The sequence below is a fragment of the Garra rufa genome, chromosome 9, assembly GCF_049309525.1.
Source record: "Garra rufa chromosome 9, GarRuf1.0, whole genome shotgun sequence".
NCBI classification, from domain to species: Eukaryota; Metazoa; Chordata; class Actinopteri; order Cypriniformes; family Cyprinidae; genus Garra; species Garra rufa.
The window spans coordinates 26,160,891-26,183,276 of record NC_133369.1 but is presented as its reverse complement, the minus strand read 5'-3'; the positions used below and the strand labels follow the sequence as shown (position 1 = coordinate 26,183,276).

The 22,386-nt window shown below is 37.0% G+C and overlaps 2 protein-coding genes across 2 annotated transcripts; one reads left to right on the top strand and one right to left on the bottom strand.

Moving 5' to 3' along the window:
- Positions 1–211: 211 nt before the first annotated feature.
- LOC141342825 (gamma-aminobutyric acid receptor-associated protein-like 1) lies at positions 212–5,582 on the bottom strand. The gene is made up of 5 exons (XM_073847380.1): positions 5,398–5,582; positions 3,869–3,958; positions 2,591–2,669; positions 2,240–2,358; positions 212–694 (listed from the first exon to the last, which is right to left on the bottom strand). Exons 2-5 carry the CDS (start codon positions 3,956–3,958, stop codon positions 629–631), a joined length of 354 nt encoding a protein of 117 aa, XP_073703481.1. The 5' UTR covers positions 5,398–5,582; the 3' UTR covers positions 212–628.
- Positions 5,583–7,718: 2,136 nt separating this feature from the next.
- leng8 (leukocyte receptor cluster (LRC) member 8) lies at positions 7,719–22,138 on the top strand. Its single transcript, XM_073846811.1, has 15 exons — positions 7,719–7,983; positions 8,535–8,676; positions 8,777–8,920; positions 12,288–12,362; positions 12,465–12,882; positions 12,960–13,134; positions 13,872–14,042; positions 14,162–14,386; positions 15,377–15,541; positions 15,680–15,974; positions 17,543–17,644; positions 17,728–17,796; positions 17,875–18,004; positions 18,116–18,323; positions 18,407–22,138. The coding sequence occupies exons 1-15, from the start codon at positions 7,943–7,945 to the stop codon at positions 18,567–18,569; spliced, it is 2,523 nt and encodes an 840-aa protein (XP_073702912.1). The 5' UTR covers positions 7,719–7,942; the 3' UTR covers positions 18,570–22,138.
- The last annotated feature ends 248 nt before the right edge of the window (positions 22,139–22,386 follow it).

The following is a 22,386-nucleotide window of genomic DNA, read 5'->3' as shown; positions in this document are numbered from 1 at the left end:
GTCTTAATGGAATATGATCTTTACTTAATATCCTACTGATTTGTGGCATAAAAGAAAAATCGATAATTTTGACTACATACAATGTATTGTTGGCTATTGCTACAAATAAACCCGTGCTACTTAAGACTGGTTTTGTGGTTCCGGGTCACATTTGTGCTAAAACAAATGCTGCAAACATTATGTACAAACTTATACGCAAAAAAGAAGCCTAGACATTTGAAAGATTTTTATTATATGCACAAAGTTATTGATAATACTTTACAAAAAGAAAAAAACAAGAACAAAAACCTATTTGCATTAAATACAAATGATGCGCTCCTGGGAGAGAAAGACGAAATTAATACTTGCTTACTGTACTACTATTTTTTAAAAATATCTATTTTTGTTTTTGACCTTTCGTTTTTTTTCCTTTATTGTCTCTTAGTTCTCAAGTCCCAATCTTTTACTGCCAGTAATCTGTTTAATGAATCACTTTGCAGTTCCCCAAAATACTGATAAATACAAACAGCACCCTTTAGTCCCTGTTATGAGCAATGCCCTGTGTTGAACATGGCATAATAGTGGTAAATAATTGATCATCTTTCTCTCTCTTTCTCCACCTCATTTCTAAAGTCCTTTGTCCTCCGTCTCAAGCACCATAAACACTTTCATTACTGTATGTCATGTACAGGAACAGGTCTTCCTCATGGTGTTCCTGAGAACAGAAACAGAGATGGAAAATTCAGATCAAACTATTTATTAGTATTATTTGACATTTTTACTTTATAATTAAAAGTAAATACTGCATAAAATCAGTTTGAATGTTTGTGGTCTGTGACTTTTTTTTTTTTTTAGAAAGAAATACATTGTCTTGAGCAGCAAAACAACATATTAGAATGATTTCTGAAGGATCATGTGACACTAATTAAATAAGTAATTAAATAAAGTACAGGAATAACATACATTTTAAGACTGTTCTGCTCATCAAGGCTGTGTTTGTTTGATTAAAAATACAGAAAAAAAGCTAATATTGTAAAATGTTAATGCAATTTAAAATAGTGGTGTTCTATTTCATTATACTCTGAAATATAATTTATTCCTGTGATGCAAAGCTGAATTTTCAGCATCATTACTCCAGTCTTCAGTGTCACATGATCCTTCAGAAATCATTCTAATATCCTGATTTATAATCAATGTTGGAAACAGTTGTGCTGCTAATAGTTTTTTTGGAACCGGTGATACTTTTTTTTTTTTTTTTAGGATTTACAAAAAAAGTTTGTAACAATAAACACCTCGCTCAAAGTTTGGGGTCAGTAATTTTTTTTTCTTTCTCTCATTGAAAGATTTAATCATTTTATTCAGCAAGGATGTGTTAAATTGATTTAAAAAAAAGTGATAGTAAAGGCTTATGTTGTTAGAAAAGATTTTAATTTTGAATAAATGCTGTTCTTTTTAACTTTTTATTCATCAAAGAATTCTGAAAAAAGTATAACAGGTTCCAAAAAGATATTAAGCAGCACAACTGTTTCCAACATTGATATTAAAAGTAATAAATCAGTATATTAGTATGATTTCTGAAGGATCATGTGACACTAAAGACTGGAGTAATGGCTGATGAAAATTCAGCTTTGCATCACAGGAATACATTTTAACGTATATTACAATAAAAAATATTTTTATCAGTTATTTTGAATTGCAATAATATTTCATAACATAGTATTTTTGATCAAATAAATGGAACTTATCAAACAGAAAACGGCTATTTCAAATGGTAATATTTCACAAAACTACAGTTGACACTGTATTTTTGTTGAAATACATGTTTTTTGAGCATGAGAGACTTAAACCGTTAAAAAACTTAGACCCAAACTTTTAAACAGTATTGTTTGCATATGTTAACTATAGTTTTAAACTATATTAAAGGGATAGTTCACCTAGAAGTCAAAATTCTGTCACACAAAGGAGAAGAAATTGCTGAATAAACTTGTTATTTTTGTTTTCTTTGCACACAATAAATATTCTCATAGCTCCGTAACATTGAATGGCTTACTACCTTGCTGTGTCAGTTGCATAGTTTTCTATGCAGGGTCAGAAAGCTCTTAGATTTTATGTAAAAAAAAAATAAAATAATTTTTTTTCATTTGTGTTTCGGTTTGGAATGGCATGAGGGTACGTAATTAAATTTGCCTTTCAAAACCCTGTGCTAAAAATGTAAAGTATCTTGATCAGCAGAAATGAAGAGGAAGAGTGCTTGAGTTACCTCATACACCGCAGACAGGGGGGAACTGGATGGTGGGAGGGAATTTTTAACGAAAAAGAAGAGCGCTTCTTCTGGTCTCATAGACACCCGCTGTCTGATCAGGAAGCACAGCTGACCGACTAGAAGAAAAAGAGGGAGGGTGTGGAGAGAAACTCAGATCAAAACTTGGAATGGGGAAGTTTAAGGTCAGACAGAGTCTCAGAAAATTGAAAAGGTCTTCATTTCCCAGCATAAAATTAAGCAATGCATATGGACAATCATGAGTTGTGTTAATTTCCTCTGTGCTGATGTTATTCTATATCAATAATACTCTGATCAGGAGGATATACAGTATGAAATAAGAGTTTTCACCTGTGAGGTCTGAAGGAACAAGGTATTTCTTTTTGTCCAGCTCAGGAGCTCGTGACCTTGCAGCTCTCTCCACAATTATCTAAGGAGACAAAACAAACTGATAAATACCCAATATAACATTAGCTAGAAAATTTTAATTCAGTCTTTTTGTCAATCTCATATTGTTCCAAACCTGTTTGATTTCTTTCTTCTGTGAAACATAAAAGACGTTTCGAGAAATGCCTCAAAATTTAGAAGAGAATTGAATGGTCAATTGCTGTTTGGATACCAAGATTCTTTCAAATACACTACAAGTCAAAAGTTTTTTAGACAGTTAGATTTTTAATGTTTTTGTTTTTTTAAATAAGTCTCTCCTGCTCACCAAGCCTGCATTTATTTGATCCAAAGTACAGCAAAAACAGTAACATTTTGAAAGTTTTACTCTTTAAAATAATGGTTTTCTATTTACAAATATTTTAAAATGTATTCTTCAGTTGCATGATCCCTCAGAAATCATTCTAATATTCCAATTCGCTGCAAAACACATTATTATTATGTTGAAAACAGCTGAGTAGAATTTTCTCAGGTTTCTTTGATGAATAGAAAGTTCAGAACAGCATTTATTTGAAATAGAAACATCATAAATGTCTTTATTATCCCTTTTGATCAATTTAAAGCATCCTTGCTAAATAAAAGTATTCATTTTTATAATTTCCTTCCTTCCAAAAAAATAAAAAATAATAATACTGCTTTTAAATGGTATAGTGTATAATGTTACAAAAGCTTTTTTTATTTCAGACAAATGCTGATCTTTGAATCTTTCTATCAGTTAAAGGATTCTGAAAAAAATTACCTAACTGTTTTAAATATTGATAATAATAATATTTATAATAATAAATGTTTCTTGATCAGCAACTCAGCCATAGTAGAATGATTTCTGAATTCTTTCTGATTTGACCACAGGAATAAATCACATTTTAATATATATTCAATTTCAATATTACACAATATTATTACAATATTACTGCCTTTGCTGTACTTTGGATCAAATAAATAAAGGCTTTGTGAGTAAAAAGAAATCTTTAAAAAGCATTAAAAATCGTACTGTACAAAAGCTTTTGACTGGTAGTGTTTTCTTCTTTTATGTTCTGCAGACAAACAAAAGTCTTACAGATTTGGAATGAAATGAGTGTGAATAAATAGTCACTGAATTTTCGTTTTCGCGTGATTAAACGGTCTTAATAATGTACCAGAAACATATTATTGTTTGTTAGTGTAGTTTCCAACCGTGAGACTGACCGGGATTTTATCCGGATGTTTGGCGCGGACTCTCTCCCCTTCAGCTCTCCTGACCTCCAGGGGAACACTTCGCTGATACTGGCTAGACATCTGAGGGCCAAACAAACATGAACAATAACATCAACATTAAAACATCACGAACAAAAACATCTCATGCTTACTCATCCTTATTTGTTATTTCATCATTCAAACATAGACAGAAAAAAAAAACTAATTTTGATCATTAATAAAAACATATTTACTCTCTAAATCAGTCAATCACAGATCTTAGAGGTAACAATTTTATTTTTTTCATCAAACTCTCTAGTTGAGGCCTTCAGCCATCCCACCATGGGCTCTTCCTCTCCTTTGCCCTCAGTCCAGACGTTGTTGACATTATGTTAAAATTCATACCAAATGTACATTTTCTAGAGGCCTGTCACAAGACAAAGCTAACTTAAGCAATTTTATAATAAATATGAAGCATATTTTCATCACAATGTCCGCATTATTTCATCCTGCTCAAGTTTAGAGTTTTCTGTTATGGTTTTGAATACTCAAGCTATTCAGATGTCAAAGTAAGTGGGCGTATCAAGTTTAGAGATTTTTAATCTAAGTTTATCAGCGGTGGAACTAGACTGACTGCAATGCCTGTCTGTTTCGTTTATGTTCACCCAACCATTCACTAAAGCCTCTCATGCCCTGCAGAGAGACATTACATAATACAGACACATACTTGCACCCCATTAGAACACAAATCAAATGTATCATATGACATTTTTTGCATTTATGCCCATTTACTTGGACATCTAATTAGCTGAGTGTGCAAAACCATAACAGAAAATGCAACCAATACTGTAGCATATCAATAACGTGGGGCCAAAAATGGCCTCTAGGTGTCTTTTTTCTGTGCTCTAAATAGCAGGTTTTCCTTTGCAGAAGACCACTGCAGATGTTTTTGTGTAACTATATTCCTTACAAACATACATTAGTGTACGTGCATTTATATTTTATAAGATTTCCCATGAAAGTACTAGTTTAAATACCATGGTGCACAATAATAGAAACTATGAAGTAGCACAGTATTATGTAATACTATCATTATACCACAGTAAATTATTTTTGTAACTGTTGTTTGCATCTAAAACAGGCGTGTGATTCATGATGACTGGTTGAAACAGGGAGTGCTGCAATGCGAAAAACACGTCCTTCGCAGCGGCCCGCTCCGGGAACAGTTGTTTGACACTTGAAAATTTCCACAAACTCAGCTTTTAATAATAAACAATAATAATGTGCTGTCGTCAAAAAGTACAAGATATTGTAAGATAACTATGCCCATAACAACTACGAATGACGTAAGGCCGCAAGCTCACATGATATGACCTGCTATTCCGCAAAATCCAAGATCTGGGAACAAAAACTTAATGCGGGTAACCGCGGCATTGGTGTTTAAACCTTTGATTCACCACACATTCGCGTTCGTTTCCAGCATGAAACTAACCTTACCGCTAAACAGTCGCTAACTGGGTTGTGGTAAACACGAAACATACCTTGGACGTATACTGATGGTTTCAGGAAGAAATGAAGTACGACGCCCGTCTTCCCCTCTTGGACGAATATCAGATGGCCGAATCAGCACAGTTAAGATGTTGATTTTCCAAACACAAACACTTTATATATTAAAAATCGCCTGCTATGTTGAAGATGTCGACTGGCCCACTTCTCGCACTAAAACAACAACAAATAATGTACCGCCTTATTCTGGTAGACTGGCCAATGGAAGTTATCAAAATAGACTAACGTTATGTTTAGCCATTTAGAGAAGAGAGAGGGCGGGATTTCAGTGTGTTTACAGTGCTTCTATTGGCCAGAGTGTGCTGTCACTCATGTGTCCTCTATTTCGATGGAACCAATCAAAATAAAGGAAAATTAGGCCAATGAAAAAAGCTGTACAGTGTATCTGTGTTACGTGCCTGACGTGTCCTTATCTTGGCGAAGCCAAACAAGCATGTGATTCTGGTAGCAACCCAGGACAGAAACAATGCGTTTTTTCTTAAGTTTTGTAGACGTAGTGCTATTCGTTATTAAGGTCCTTAATGTTCTTTCAGCAAACAAATTAATAAAAAATAACAAGTTAAGTGCTGGTTATTTAGCAACAATAAAGTGACAAAAGTGGGTTACAATGAAATACAGTATATGGGCCATCCTACAGAATTGGTTTGAAGTCAGAGTTGGAAACATCTTGAAACAAATGTGTATTTTCCCACAAATGTATTCAAATTGTAAGTTAATTCTCATATTGTATTTTCTTAAAGTTTTGAAATATTATCCTCTCCCCACATTTATCACTACAGAAACAGTAATATGTAGTTTGATGGAAAATTTATTTGTTACCTCTAAGATCTGTGATTGACTGATTTAGAAGTAAATATGTTTTTATTAATGATCATAATGATCTGACGGTCAGTGTTTGTTTTTGTCCATGTCTGAATGATGATATAACAAATGAGGATGAGTAAGCCTAAGATGTTTTTGTTCGTCATATTTTAATGTTATTTTAAATCCAATTGTTCTTTGTAAAAGGCAAAATGTTGATTTCAAAGTTAAGGATTCATTAGTTTGAATATACATTGAACCAAATACTATCATAACATCTTGATTGATAATTCAGTATACTTTATTTTTGGCAATGTTTCATTTGTGACAGCACATTTTCGGTAGTGAAAGTAATGTTTTGATAGTGACCACATCACATTACAGAATTTTAACCCACATACTAAAACACTACTAAAACATTCTAAAATACATTGCATAAATGTACTAATATTTAGTTTATTTCCCCCAAACAAAGGATTATGTGTTCCTTTTTGTTTCTAGCCAAACAATGATGCCATGTTTTAGTGGGATAACACCCCAAAAAACAAAGATGTCACTACCAAAACCTGACTAATGTTTCAGTCTTGACTGTTTCGTTAGTGATAATTTTAGACACCTTTAAACCTAGCTCAAAAGATGCTAATTAGCACATGGTTAGTTAGCACAGTTCTGAACAGTGGTACACATATAAAAACTAAATGTTATGGAATAACTTCCAAAAAAGTGTTTAATTACAGAAAAATTGGGTTTGGTCATGACATTCTTTAAAGTTACACACAGATTTTTGAACACATTTACTATCTACTCACCATGTGACACAAATATTTCCTTGTCATAAATGTAGGGGTGTAGTTAAAATCAGTCTCAATCAATTAAATAAAATATACACATTTTCTTTTACATAAAGGTTCATAATTTACAAAGAAAAAAAATATATATTTTTAACTTGACTTTTTTTAAAAAAAAAATCAAAAAGATATTTTTAAAAACAACAATGTAATAAAATGAATACAATTATTTTATTATCAGTTTCATAAGTTGAAATTTAGGGGTTAGAGGTTGACACAGAAGTGAAAACAGACTGACCAAGAAAGAGATGGACACAGAACATTCAGGGTGATTCATGAAGGAGCTATGAGCATCAAATAGAAAGTTTTACAATAATACTTATGAATGTGCTTGATTTTGTTAATGACCTTTTTTAAATGATCTGTATTTACTGAATTGCATATTGTCTTTAGAATACATTTTGGAGCTGAATATAGCAATACATAATATTTGTATTTTTAGAAACGTTCAGAATGTTCAGAATTGGGTCTCAATGTCAGTTTATTCTGGACTGTTTTTATTATGTCTAGAAAGGCCTGTTTTTCCTTCTTTGGCTGTTGGCATGCAGAACATTCTGTCCTCCAATAGGAGAAGGCGGCAGAATTTCCGGTGTCACCATCATCATCATCATCATCTTCAGCCATTTTGTTAGAGGTGTTGACATTCAACCGCTGAGTTCGGCGAACTAGTTGATATGGGCTCCGGTATAATCCTAATATCAACTGGAACTTGGTTTATTTAAGGTATTCGGTATAAACAATTGCTAAACAGCGTTTGTACGCGACTTCTTATAAAACATCTTATATTGAACGTTAGAACTATTATTTTCCTCATATTTGCGTAGAATTTTCGGACGAGCTAACGAGTAGCTAATACGTTAGCTCTGGCAAAATGGCGGCGAACACGGCACAGCCAGCCCCGACACCAAACTGGTAAGATTTCTATATTTTATAAATCCTTCTCATAATGTTAACCTGTATCTTTTGCTACATTGTTTTCACTTCTGAACGACTGCTTTCTGTAAATGGAAGCCTTTACCAAACATGTCTGATGTAAAGTTAGTAACGTTATACATTTCCATTTGGGTTAGCTAGCCTTCGCTAGCCTATTTGCTTTACTTTGCAGATATGCAGCGAATTCTATCGTCTTTCACTCATTTTGTTTTAGATTGAAGACGTCGCTGTTTTAGTTCCAATGGCATTTGAAATGGTGCTTGTTAAAATTTGACTTGCGTCGGTGAAGGCCATTTCTACGTCTGGCCTCCTTATTAAAGATTATTTTAGGCCAATTCTTATCTAAACAATGCATGGTATGTGTAATAACTATGTGCATGACTCAATATAAAACAATGTGATATACTGGTTACTGTTGTAGTCAGTTCTGTTTGAATGTGAACTGTGATTTTTAAGAATCACAAGCTTGTGGAGATGGAAAATTTTAGATATGGTGTAACCTAAAGTCAAATTTACCTTGTCATCCACAGGCCGTATGGTAGTAGTAATTCAAGTGGAGAAGGGCAAGTCCATGAGAACCCAGAATGGGAAAAGGCTCGACAGGCTTTAGCTTCCATCAGTAAAAGTCAGAACCCTAACAAGACTTCACCAACCAATCGCACCCCCCAACAGGTCAGTGTTTTTTGAGTAGAGGTGGTTTCTAGTTGCATGATTTGTCTATGCCCATTTTGTCTGGGTAAATGGTTGATTGTGTTTTTTTTTTTTTTGTTAGGCCGGACCTTATCAGGCAACAGACTCTCCTGCAATGCAGCAACAACAACCGCAGCAGCAATACTATCAGCAGTGGTATCAACAGAACCAACAACAGTATCCTGGTTACCCATATCCCTATAACTACTACTACCCCATGCCTCCGGTAAATAAATGCACTCCTTCATATCCTTACAGCATATACCTGCAGTGGTGGCCAAAATGATTAGAACACTAATATTTTCACCAGCTAATAATGGTTTTAAGTTAGTTATTTCTATATTTTGCTGTAGTGTGTCAGTAGGAGATATCATTCATTTTGCCATTAATTGTATCAATCTGGGGAGATTTTTGTTTGCACAAGGAGTCTGACAACAGCCAGTGCTATATCCTACTGATATATCCTACTGACACACTACAGCAAACATAGAAATAACAGAAATAAAACCTTTTTTAGCTGGTGAAAATACTAGTGTTCTAATAATTTTGGCCACCACTGTATATGTTTGCCCCAAGAGCTTAGTCTTAATTAGAAGTATATTTCATAAAATATATAGTCTTGTTTTTTTGATGCTGAAATAAAATGCAAGTGTGGTAGCCTTTTTGCAGTATCATAGTACAGGAACTGACATGCATCTACATTTGTAACTAGGGCTGGGCGATAAAACGATAACGATATATATCGCGATAGACAAGAGATCGATATCAATCAAACATGTGTTCGATAAAACGTTCGATATTTTGTATTCTTCGTCGGCCCGCCCAGCCCCCCCTTTAACGTCCAGTTAATTTTATTTTCTATATAGCGCCAGATCACAATAGAAGTTAAGGTTATCTTTCCTACAGAACTGGTCCTTGTTGTTGTATTAAATTTAAACTAAATAGCCTTATGTTATTTATCTCATTTACACGACGGCATGTGATTTCTGTCTCTACATGGTCGCGGGTTTACATCAATGTCTCCTCACAGACGGGATCGCGGACTCCATTCATAAAAACGGACTTTACTATAGGGCGGAATGCCGCGAAATTCGACGATTTTTGTATCAATAAATCAAAAGTTGGTCTGTTAATTAATTCAGATCGCGATATGGACTAGTGTCTGTGAAAACTGAAATGCAAAAAGACCGTTTCAATATGAATCCTGCATGTTCCGTTTGCCTCTATGTATGAATGGAGGAGACGCGTTTTATTTTCACTACACGCATACTGCACACGTGACGCACGCTCCCGCTAATTTTTGGCCTTTGCATCTCACATGAACAGACAAACTTCAATAAATACATCTCCAAAGCTGCTGTGAGTGTCACTTTTTGTCAATTTTACCGTTTCATTAGTGAAACTAGCATCATTCATGAATCATACTGTATTACACACTGAAACTTCACGGCAACCTGTCAAAATAAAAGTACGGTTTAACATGTAACAGAACAATATTAGCCTTGTATTACTGTACAGTATAATGTAGGTGTTTATATGTTCACATTTAAATATTTACATAAAACAATATATGATAAAAAATAAAATAAAGAGTCACCACTTAATTGTTGAAAAAATACTATTATTATTAAACCTTTTTTTTAACTTAATATAATTTTTCTTCTATGTATTAAATAAAATAAAAATAAATCAGTGATTTTGCTTTCATTTGATTATCAGATAAATTAAAACAAGAATTTTTGAAAAAAGCAAAAGATTATAGGGCCCTATTGTTCAAAATGTTGAAAGTTTTGGACTTATTTTTTCACCGAAATAAATGTTTTCGTTATTACACAAAGTAGGCTAAAGTACCGGGAAAGAAGTAACGTTGGCTACTGGCAACCAACAATCTGTGCAGCAATAAATATTATCAGCCAAGTACTTTGCAACAACCTCTGACCTGTGGTCAAGCCGTACTTCTGGGCCATACATTAGCTTGACCATTCACTTCATCAACAATGAATGGGGTTTGAATTGAGGATTAAGAGATAATTAAGTGTATATTGTGACTTTAGACTTATGTTTACATTTTAATTATTTGAGTTTTCCATGGTTGTTGACATTTCTGTCTTAATAACTGAGGAGATTATGATCAGAGGAAGGTTAAGTTTAAAATAAAAATGTTTGAATGTAATATATTTTTCTCCTGGTCCTTATTTTAAATGGGTCATAAATATCAATAATTATCGATATTGACCGATATGAAACGCTGATATCGTGATATAGTTTTCAGCCATATCGCCCAGCCCTATTTGTAACCCTGGACCACAGAATTAAGTGTATTTGTAGCAAGTAAAGTCACCTTTATTTATATAGCGCTTTTAACAATACAGATTGTGTCAAAGCAACTGCACAGTATTTAAACAGAACAATAGTGTGTAAGTAACGCATTATTGTAAATAATAAATTTTCAGTTAAAGACAGTTCATCAATGAATTCAGTGATATCATCATCCAGTTCAGTTCAAATAGTATACGATATCGCTGGAAAGTGTCCCCAACTAAGCAAGCCAGAGGCGACAGCGGCAAGGAACCAAAACTCCACAGGTGACAGAAATGGAGAAAAAAACCTTGGGAGAAACCAGGCTCAGTCGGGGGACCAGTTCTCCTCTGGCCAGACGAAACCAGCAGTTTGTACCAATGTCTGATTGTAGAGAACTCGTCAGGATCCCGTGGTGTGGCACCGATGGCCGTCTGTGCATTTGTGCAGTGCAGTTGCTTTGACACAATCTGTATTGTTAAAAGCGCTATATAAATAAAGGTGACTTGTAGCAGTAGCCAAAAATACAATGTATGGGTCAAAATTATCATTTTTTTTTTCTTTTGTCAAAAATCATTAGGATATTAGGTAAAGATCATATTCCATGAAGATATTTTGTAAATTTCCTACCGTAAATATATAACTTAATTTTTGATTAGTAATGTGCATTTCTAAGAACTTCATTTAGACCAGTGGTTCTCAACTCCAGTCCTCGAGGCCCACTGCTCTGCACATTTTGTATGTTTCTGAGTCTGACACACTCAGTTCAGTTCATGAATCTTTCTTCTAATGAGCTGATGATCAAAATCAGGTGCCTTAAATGAGGAAGACATACAAAATGTGCAGAGCAGTGGGCCCCGAGGACTGGAGTTGAGAAACACTGATTTAGACCATTTTAAAGGTGATTTTTCTCAGTATTTAGATTTTTTTGCACCTTCAGATTACAGATTTTCAAATAGTTGTATCTCAGCCAAATATTGTCCTATTCTAACAAACTGTACATCAATAGAAAGCTTATTTATTCAGCTTTCATGTTAATGATGCATATATATGTATGTGTGTGTGGTCCAGGGTCACATTTGAGCATGAGTATTAATGTTTATGCATTTGGCAGATGCTCTTATCCAAAGCAGTCTTCATATATGCCAAAATACACTTTGCAGTGTAAATGTATCCTAGTAAAGGGGTTTTCAAACCTGTCCTGTTCAGTTAAAAGCTAGTACTGCTTAACCCAACCATTACAGCTTCCATTTTTGTGCAGTTTCAATATTGATCTTTTTTTTTCCCCCATCCAGTATGGAGGACCTTATCCTCCAGGACAGTATGGTGTTCCAGGGGGCTACCAGCCACCCACTACACCCACTGGACAGGTATAGACCTCGTTATATCATTTTGAATTTGTGCTGGTCATGTACTGTATATCACTTTGTAAGTTTAAAGATTTCACAGATTTTTCCCCCTCTCTTTTTCAGGCCCCTGCCATGCCTATGATAGACGATCAGTCCTCCAACTATTCCTCCCAGCCCCCTCCTCCTGCAACCCCTCAACCACCCCCTCAGAGTCCTACATCCACTGACCAGCCTCCGCCCCCTCCTCCACCCCCCAATCCTCCCCCACCCAATGCCCAGTACCCACCTCCACCATCCCAGACCCCTTACAGCCCTAATGGTGCCTTGCCATACAGCCCCACTGATTCAAACCTTATGATGCAAGGCTACAATGCAGGACAGATTCGGCCAGGGTACCAGGGTTACCAAACTTCATATCAGCCCCCTCAGCAGCAGGGTCCAGGACAGGGCCCATACGGAGGCCCAGGCAGGGTGGATGCTAAGAAACCTAATAATAGCAATATGAACAAAGGTGGCCAGCAGCTGTGGCAACGCATGAAACGTACGAGTCTCTGTTCTTACGCGTGTACAACATGTGCTTTTAATTATATCCTGATAATTTTCTGTCTTTTCTAACAGAGGCTCCTGGAGCTGGTGCGGTCAAATTTAATATACAAAAACGCCCATATGTTATGGCCAATCAGAACTTTTCTTCAGGTGAACAGCCCCCTGGATTGGCTTCCTCCAATGCAAACCCACCGCCTGGGACTGTTGCCACAACTTCTACCACTTCCACAGGAAACGCTCAAACTCGGTAAGCATACTGGGAAATATTTTAAAAGGAACTCTGGGTATTGAGACTTGTGTTGCACCATTATTTTGATTTACGTAGAACAGTTGCACCTGGTGAGCAGCTGGCACTATCTGTTGCTATTTTTATCGCAAAACACAACTCGAAATGCACAATTTGTAATATAAAATAGAAATACGATGCCACATAGTGCAGCTTTTGGTTGTATTTTCAATCAAAGGGCAACAAGAGAAACGATGTAAGTCTTCACTGTTTTCCTAGCGATAAGAAGAGGAGAAAAGAATGGGAAGATGCCTGTGGACGAATAAACTTTCCTAAAGAACCATGTCTGTGTTCTCTCCACTAATGTCCTTGAGGCTTTTAGTAGACCACAGCTACTAAGAGGTTACAAATTATATAAACATGCTGCCACTTGTCATGAATTGCTTAAGGAGTTTCTCACCGCGGATTTCACTGGAGTGCGGGTGCATTTAGACTCTTTGTGGGAAAAGTTGATGGTATTTGGCTTATCTATTGCCACCTGTAAGCTCTTTCAGTAGCTGTGGTCAGTGTATCAGCATTATATTTTTGAGTTGTGTATTTAGAGTTGTTGCGATAAAAATAGCGTAGCTCAGTGCTAGTAGCTCACCGAGTGCAACCATTCCATGTAATCAAAATAAGGTGTAACCCATATTAGCTAAGTGATATTTAAATGTAAATTAGAAAATTTAATTTGAAATTCAATGAAAACCATCTTGTAGGCCTCAGGACTGGCCACAGGCCATGAAAGAGTATGTACAGCGCTGCTTCACAGCCTGCGAATCTGAAGAGGATAAGGACCGTACAGAAAAAGTGCTGAAAGACCTTCTGCAGTCCAGACTACAGGATGGCTCTGCTTACACCATCGACTGGACCAGAGAACCACTGCCTGAGTGAGTTGCATCTCTGTTCTGTAACTTTCTAGCCTACAGTTCAGCGATCTTCATTCATTCAGTTTAGATCTGTCTTTTCACACTCCTCACTACTGTCACTAAACAACCGCTTTCTTCAGCTTGAAGCCAAAGCAGTCTCGTTGGGAGGCAGTTCCTCAGCGTTCTCAGGAGAATGCTCTTGGGAGAGGTGGAGCCACTCGTGGCAGGGGCGGGGCCAGGTTGGGAAACTACAGAAATGTCTTTTCTCAAAGAAGCCCTTCCAGCTCCTCCCATTCATCCCACTCCTCATCGCGATCCCCGTCACCTCACAGCCGACACAGGGATAGGAGTAGACATCATCGCAGGTAATGCACAGGGTTAATAATCTAATATACACATGCTTAATAATCTAATATATTCCTTTTAAAGGGATAGTTCCCCCAAAATGAAAATTAGCCCTTGTTTTACTCACCCTCAGGACAGTCTAGGTATATATGATTTTTCTTCTTTCAGGCGAATCTAATCGGAGTTATATAAAAATTGTCCTGGCCCTTTCAAGCTTTATAATGGCAGTGAGTGTTTCTGTTTAACAGTCCAAAAGAAGTCCAGTAAAGTGCACCCATTCATGATAAGTGCTCCACATGGCTCTGGGGGTGAATAAAGGCCTCCTGTAGCAAATCGATGCGTTTTTGTAAGAAAAATATCCATCTTTAAAATGTAATAATCACTTTTGTCTAGCTTGCGCTAACAGTTGCACATGTGCTGCTGAAAAGTGATGAAAATGGAAGCGGAGAGAGGAGAGCAAAGCAAAACAAAACACTGGTCACGAATTAGATTAGTAAAGAAATCTTCTGGAGGATTTCGATATAAGCCAAGAAGAGAGTTTTCCTTTTGCTAGAACAGCAAAAGGAAAACAGCAGCTCATGCGCAATGCATACATCCTACGTTATCTGCCCGGAATGGCTTACGCATACAACAGTTAGTGCATGCTAGAGAAAAGTGATGATTATGTTTTAAATATATTTATATATAGGATGTTTTCTTACAAGAACGCATCAGTTCGCTAAAGGAGACTTTTATTCTTTATTTATACGCTTTATTAGACTTCTTTTGGACTGGATAACAGAAACACTCACCCTCTGCCATTTTAAAGCTTAAAGGCTAGAGCAATTTTTAATAGAACTCTGATTTGATTTGACTGAATGAAGGAAGTTAAATACACCTAGGATGCCTTGAGGGTGAGTAAATCATGGGCTAATTTTCATTTTTGGGTGAATTAACCCTTTAAGTCATTAGTATAAATAGGAAAGGAATTGGAGATGAGTAGGATTTAACAGGTGATTGTTTTCCTTTAGTGACTCTGGCTCTCAGTCAGACAGTAGCATTTCAAGTGATCCTCGACTTCCACTGTCCCGGCGGCAACAAAAGGCTGGCCGAGGCCGCGGTGGAGAAAGAGAGCGAGGTAGAGGAGCTGCAGGAGAGAGAGGCAGAGGAAGAGGCAAAGCAAACAGAGGGCGCAGGTGAAATGTCATTGTTTATACAACTAAATTAAATGGCATTAACAAACTTTGGGGAATGTTGTCATCACATTTTGGTCAGTAAAACAATGTAGCCACATTTTAGTGGCCTTGTTAACCTTCGGTTTTGATTTCGATTAGGAATATGGAAGACCTCGGCAGTGGTATTGGTAAAAAGCGGAAGGGTGGTAATGCAGGGCTTGACTTTCACGACCCAAATCGTGAAGCGAAGAAACAGAGCCGTGCAGCACGCTTCCACACCAAACTGCGCACTGAGCCCTTGGTGTTAAACATCAATGTTTTTGACCTTCCCAATGGCACCCAGGAGGGCTTGAGTTGGGATGACTGCCCCATTGTCGGCACCTGCCAAGACATCACCAAAAACTACCTGCGCCTGACCTGTGCCCCTGACCCTGCAACTGTCAGACCTGTATCTGTGAGTATTTCTCAAAGTGTTGCTTATTTATTTGTGGGTTTCACTCAATAGTGGTATAGTTGGTGGGGTTGGGTATTGTTTGAATTTTATTGATTTCGATTTTTCTGTTTTTACAAAGTTTTCAGTTGCAGCTGAATAACATGAGCAAAAATCAGCAGCTTACAAAAATACTGTTACATATGCATTTTCTTTCACATCTGTTCACTTAAGACAAAAAACAGCTGTGTTTATTATGATGATGATGACATATTTTGTGCACATTTGGCGGTAAATTTGAAACAGAAGTCCGGCCAGGAACAACCATTTCAGCAGTAGAAATACACGTAACTGTTCGTTAGGAAACCACACCGGGACCTAGTGTTGGGCGAAATGCTCAATTTTCATATCGTCCTATCATCTGCCTGAGAGATCGCCGATGCATGATACCATCGTTCTAATTTATTTAATTATCTATGTACTAAATTCCTTATTCTTTATGTAAGGGTAGTCTTGTTATTGTGCTTGTGACTTAGTTGTGCATGTACAGAGCGCTGACTGTAGTTCTGCCGGAGAGGTTCAAGTTTACTTTAATTTCATACTTTCATTCCCATCTTCAGTGAGTGGTAAATGTGCGTGCTTGAATGTAAATGAATGTATCTTTCTATACCTGTCATATTGCGATGTTACCGCTGTATGTCTGATTGTTGTCATCAGTTCATGTTGTAGTTCAGTTCATATAGAATGAGGAAAAACGGTGCACGTGTAATTCACGTGCGTATGTTTAACGCCATTTTATCGCATCATAATTCAAATGAATGCATATAGATGTTACTGAGGTGAATGTTTGTTTACTATATACAGACGGATTCTGATATCGTATTTAATTCAGCCTAAACCACAGTTTACTACCTTTATCCTAATGACTGTGCAATGCTGGATAATATAATCAAAGATTTTCATCACTAACTAGTGTAGCCTAGTCTAGTGCGAGGTGCACTTTAAAAAAACACTCCCGTTATAATCAGTTTATCTAGCTACGCTGATGAATAAATCTCTTAACCATGCGGCGCTTTATGGCGACGTGGCCACTCTGTGCTTGTGTTTATACCGCAGCAAGTTTCTGAAGCATCCTAGAACCGACACTCTGCACTGCATTGCTAAAGTTAGGCGCCTTTTTGACGGATAATAATAATAATCGTCTTGCTGTCGTCAAAGGCATCAGCAGCTGGCGATATCTCTAACTATCGTCGATACACGATACTGTTGTCTGTTGGCACAACCCTACCGGGACCGCTGTTCTCTGTGGTCGTGCTTCAGGTGTGTGCACTGCACGCAAACAGTGTGCAAGTTCTTTCGATTCCTGCATTTAAAACTTTAGAGTTTAAGGATTTTAAACTTTAAAATCACATAAAAATGTGACTGCAAGAATCATTAAGCAGAATCAAAATGCATGTCTTATCGAATACCTGGTTCTTGGAAATTTGGAACCAGATCTAAAATGGAACCGGTTCATGATTTCCAACCCTGATAGTTGGTAAGTTAAGCAGTTGTGATGAAGATTTGTATTGAATCTTGTGTTTTTGTTTTAGGTGTTGCGAAAGTCCCTGATTGCGGTTAAAGCTCATTGGAAAACCAATCAGGATTACTTGTACGCATGTGAACAAATGAAGTCAATACGACAGGATCTTACTGTGAGTAACACTTACTAGAACCACTTACCTGCCTCACATTTTTATTTCTTAGTGTCTTATTATGATTTCCTTTGTCATTCAAGGTTCAAGGTGTGCGTACAGACTTCACTGTGGAGGTGTATGAAACACATGCCCGCATCGCTCTGGAAAAGGTATGTGCATGCAAAGTTAGCTTTGATGGAAAGGCTTGGTTTTTATTCATACTAAACCCACATCTCGACTGTTATCAGGGCGACCACGAGGAGTTCAACCAGTGCCAGACCCAGTTGAAGGCACTGTACAAAGACTGCCCATCAGACAACGTGGGAGAATTCACTGCCTACAGACTTATCTACTATATCTTTACTAAAAATTCTGGAGGTATGAATAGCATGAATAGAATTTTGTTAAATGAACAGTTTTTACTTTATTTGCCGTCCATACTTTCTCAATCTCACAAACTCTTTTATACCTTTGCTGAATCTTTCTTAGACCTGACAACTGAGCTTGTGTACCTGACCCCTGAGCTTCGTGCTGATCCATGTGTCGCTCATGCTCTTGAGCTCCGTACTGCCTGGGCACTTGGAAACTTCCACCGGTTCTTCAAACTCTATCAGAAAGCTCCACGTATGGCCGCTTACCTTATTGATAAGTTTGTGGAGCGTGAAAGAAATATAGCGCTGAGGGCCATTCTTAAAACGTGAGTGCAGATGGCAGATTGCTTACAAAAATTATGCTGTGTATAATTTGAAATCTAAAGTCGTCTCTGTTTCTCTGTTGCAGGTTCAGGCCCTCTGTGCCGGTGGAGTATGTGCAGTCCAGCTTGGCCTTCCCAGATTTAGACTCATGTTTAGCATTTCTAACAGAGCTTGGGGTTGCATTCACCCCGTCTGACCCAAGCAAAATAGACTGTAAAGTCAGCTCAACCAGTCTTACAACCTCATAGTATGGGGAAAGGGTGGGAGCGACCAGAGAATTTTCATTTATAGAGCTTATGTAGATAAGGGACCAGATATCTACATAGTAGACACTCAAAATCTAGTGCTGATCATATTTATGAAAGATATCTCAGATTTTATAACTCTTGTAGAGTGATGGACTCTCTGACAGATGACACATCCACCACACACAGGGACATAGATGTCATGTTCAAGACCCAGTATAGCCTATTCACACTGCCCATTCAGTCAAATATCAGCATTGCACACACTCCCTTACACCAGAAAAAGCCATCTAAAGATCTAATGGGGTCGGGTCAGCAGGTCATGTCAGGTCCCACATCACAGAGCTCAAAAAGCATTTAAGCTAACAGTGTTGTGTTCTCATGTTTCTCTCCCCTCAAGCAAACAGCCGCAAAGCTCAAGACCTGAAAACGTCATGGTTAATCCAGAATATAATGTGACGTACCAGCTCATCAAGTCTGCAAGGTTTTGCTCATCTATAATGGACTTTAAAGCCAAGTGAGCTTCAGTGCAATCCTTTAAGCAAGAAGAGGATGGTTTGTATTCCCTATCTTTCTCTTTGCCCAAGATGTCTTCAGCGAGTCACTGGTGGAGGCACTCTGTTAGATCTTCTGGCTACCTTCATCTTTAAAATCCTGATGCTGATAGCATGTAATATTTGGACTGAGCTATATCAAGACAACCACCTTAAGAAATGCAGATTAGGCCTTCATAAGTTCCCACACAGTCTCCTGCGCTTTATCAACCCTCAAGAAGCTGGCCTTTGGTAGTCATAGATGCCCTCCTAATTGTTTCTCAACACCCAGGATACAGCTCAGTGACTCAATCTATGATCCAAATAGAGCTAATCGTTTTAAAAGTCATCCAAGTCCACTTAGGCCATTCATTCACCGCTAGATTTGACCTCCGGCTTCTGAAGAGCGACGGTCCCTACGCCTAACATGCTGTCAGCTCAGAAGGAAAAGTCATTCAGAAGAAAAGCAAGCTTGGTTTTCCTTCACAGCAAGTTGCTGGCTATCGTCTTCACTCCAGATGGTGATCTCCACAAGTCACCTCAGTCCTGCTGGGGTTTGGAAACGTATGGGTTTGTATGGCTCTCTAAGCTTTGGCCACGTCTACTGGTAATGGCTGGTAAGAAGGACTTGATGTTTCGAAAAGCGTGGTGGATCTTCGTTCAGCTTGGGTTGATTGGCTCGCTATGGCAGGTTGTGAATTTGTCATCTCTCATTTTTACACCCTGTTGCACCCCTTATCTGAAGGATTGACGCCTAAAGATCCATACAGTAAAATCTAAAAGATCTCATTTTACATGGATATTACCATGATACAGTAGTAAATCTTAGAGATTCTCAATCCAGCTGACGATTGACGCACAAAGGCATTGTAGTTAATTCTAATGGACTGCTTTACAATTGGAGTTCCCACTTAAACATCAATTTCATTGTAAATGAACGAGGATCATTTGCTGTTGACGTAATCAGGTTTATTTAATGTTTTTAATCTAGCATGGGTCTGTGTGCTTTAGAAAGATGTGCTCAGGGCCACCACGAGCAGAAAGCAACACCTCATTGGTGAAATTTGTATATATGTGCTCATGTAAATGTGTAAAGTAAGATTTCTTTTTCCTTATAGTTACTTTGATTTCATAGCTTATTTTGGTTTGTTTGTACAATGGTAAGTGTTGTTTCGAGCTATAAAGTAATTTTGCTGGCAGTTTTAGAAGATAGGCATTTGCAGATTGATGTGCTGTTTAGTGCAAATAATTGAAAATTTCATGTTAAAATTCTAACATTTATCATTCCCCTATACATTAATTACATGTTAAAGTCAAACATCAAATCAACACTTATGAAGGTGGCAGGGATTCATTAATTGATATGCCAAATCTTTCCCTTTCTGAAGCAATTATTTTCATTTATTTCCTTTTTGTTTCTAAAGTCATCTTAGATTTACGCCTTCCTTTTTTGTTTATTGTCCTTGTTTCCCTATTCCCCTCTCTGCTCTTATATCTGTAAAAAATTCCCGTTAGACACACAAATATCCAACAGTAAGAGAAAGATTTGGTTCAAATGCTGCTTGTTTGGTTTTCCCCCCAAGATATTGATCATTTGAAACTTAACTGATGTGACTTAGTAAAACAAGTACTTGAAGTTGGGAAATTGTTATCAATTATATTTTTAGCTCATTTTGTTTACCTTGGAGCTTTATCTTGTATTTGGTTGTACATTGTAAATGATTTTTTTGCTGGTTGCCGCACTGACTTTGCTCTCCTCTCCTCTTACCCCTTGTCCTCCTCCTCCTCCTCTCTCTCCTCCTGCACTCCTTCATTACCAGATTCTCTCTCTCTCTTCTTGCAGTCATGCACATTCGGAGCAAAGCAAGAGATGAAAAGATGAGGGCAAAACTAATCCAGAGGCACACTGGAAAATGGGCATTGAGAAATCCAGACATCAGCCAATTGAGCTTCTTCACTGCGTCTGTTGTTGTCTGATGCTTTTGTCATTTTGAAGAGAGCCTGGTGATTTCAGTTTGCAATGTTTTTCCTCATGCCGATCTCTAAAGCTTTATGAAACCATGACAGAAACACTTTGTCACTCTGAAAACGATGTATAGGTTTTATTTAAGGAATTGCTCCATTTAGTAGAATTGCTGCTGTATGTTCAGGTGTGTCTTTTGTCTTAATTGCTTTTTTGCCATCTTACTATATTGATAGGTGTTTGGTTTTGACTGCCTTTTTTTTTTTTTTTTTTTTTTGCAATTACTGTTTGGTGTTTTGTTTATGGACTGAGGTTTCTGAACTTTGGGGTTTAATTTAAGTTGTAGAATTGCATACTTGACATACCTGGACATACAGAAAAAAGTCCTTACAGTAATGTCTTTCAGGTCTTTAATGCTCACTGTAGTTTCTAATGGTTATGTTGATTGGCTGCCCATAATGCATATTACTTAAGGATTGTCCAAAGCAATGTTAAAACAAATGATGCCACTGTTTTTTTGCTTTCTTTCATGAAATGTATTTTTAGCCCTGTGTGATGTTTTCACAGCAGTATTACTAACAGTCTCATCCCTCTCTTCATGTGTTGCCCTGTCCTCTTGCATATCTAATTTCTTTAACTTTTCCTCTGCATCAGCTCTGCTTTTCTTTCCATTCTTTTTTTTTTTTTTAGATTTGCCGCTCTAAGTGTTCTTACGTTGTTTCAACTTTAGCCATTGACTTTTGCTTTGTCATCTTTAATTCTTAGTTACTCTGCATGTTCCTCTTCTGTCTCTTTCTTCTTTCCTCTATTGAGTTCTGTAATGCGATGTTGTGATTGGTTTATATGTAGTCAGTGCTTGGCAGTAAGTATTATTTTTGACTGGACTGTACTTGCATCTGTTTCTTCTTTTACAGCTCAACCTCTCAAAGCCCCTAATGTCCTTCTGCCCTATCTAGAGCTCCATGTGTTAATATACAGTGGAGTTCACAAAGAAAATACTGCCGTTTGTAGATGCTGATCTGTACATAATGTACCTACTTTCTTATCTTGAGAGAAAAATAAAGATTTAAATCTGATGTGTGGTTTTTCAATGTTAGGAGAAACTATTATTAGTCTGGAACATATGAGTTGCAGTGGTTTGCATGTAATGTTTAATGTAGTTCAGAAAATTAATACAGGAAATAATATTCTGTTAAGGGGAGACACTGCAGTCAAAACATAGTTTTTTTTTTTTTCATGCACCTGTCAAGTTTCAGACCAGTGGAACTAGTGGAAAGAAAACAAAAAATATTAAGTGTTTTTTTTTTTATAGCACTTTATGTGT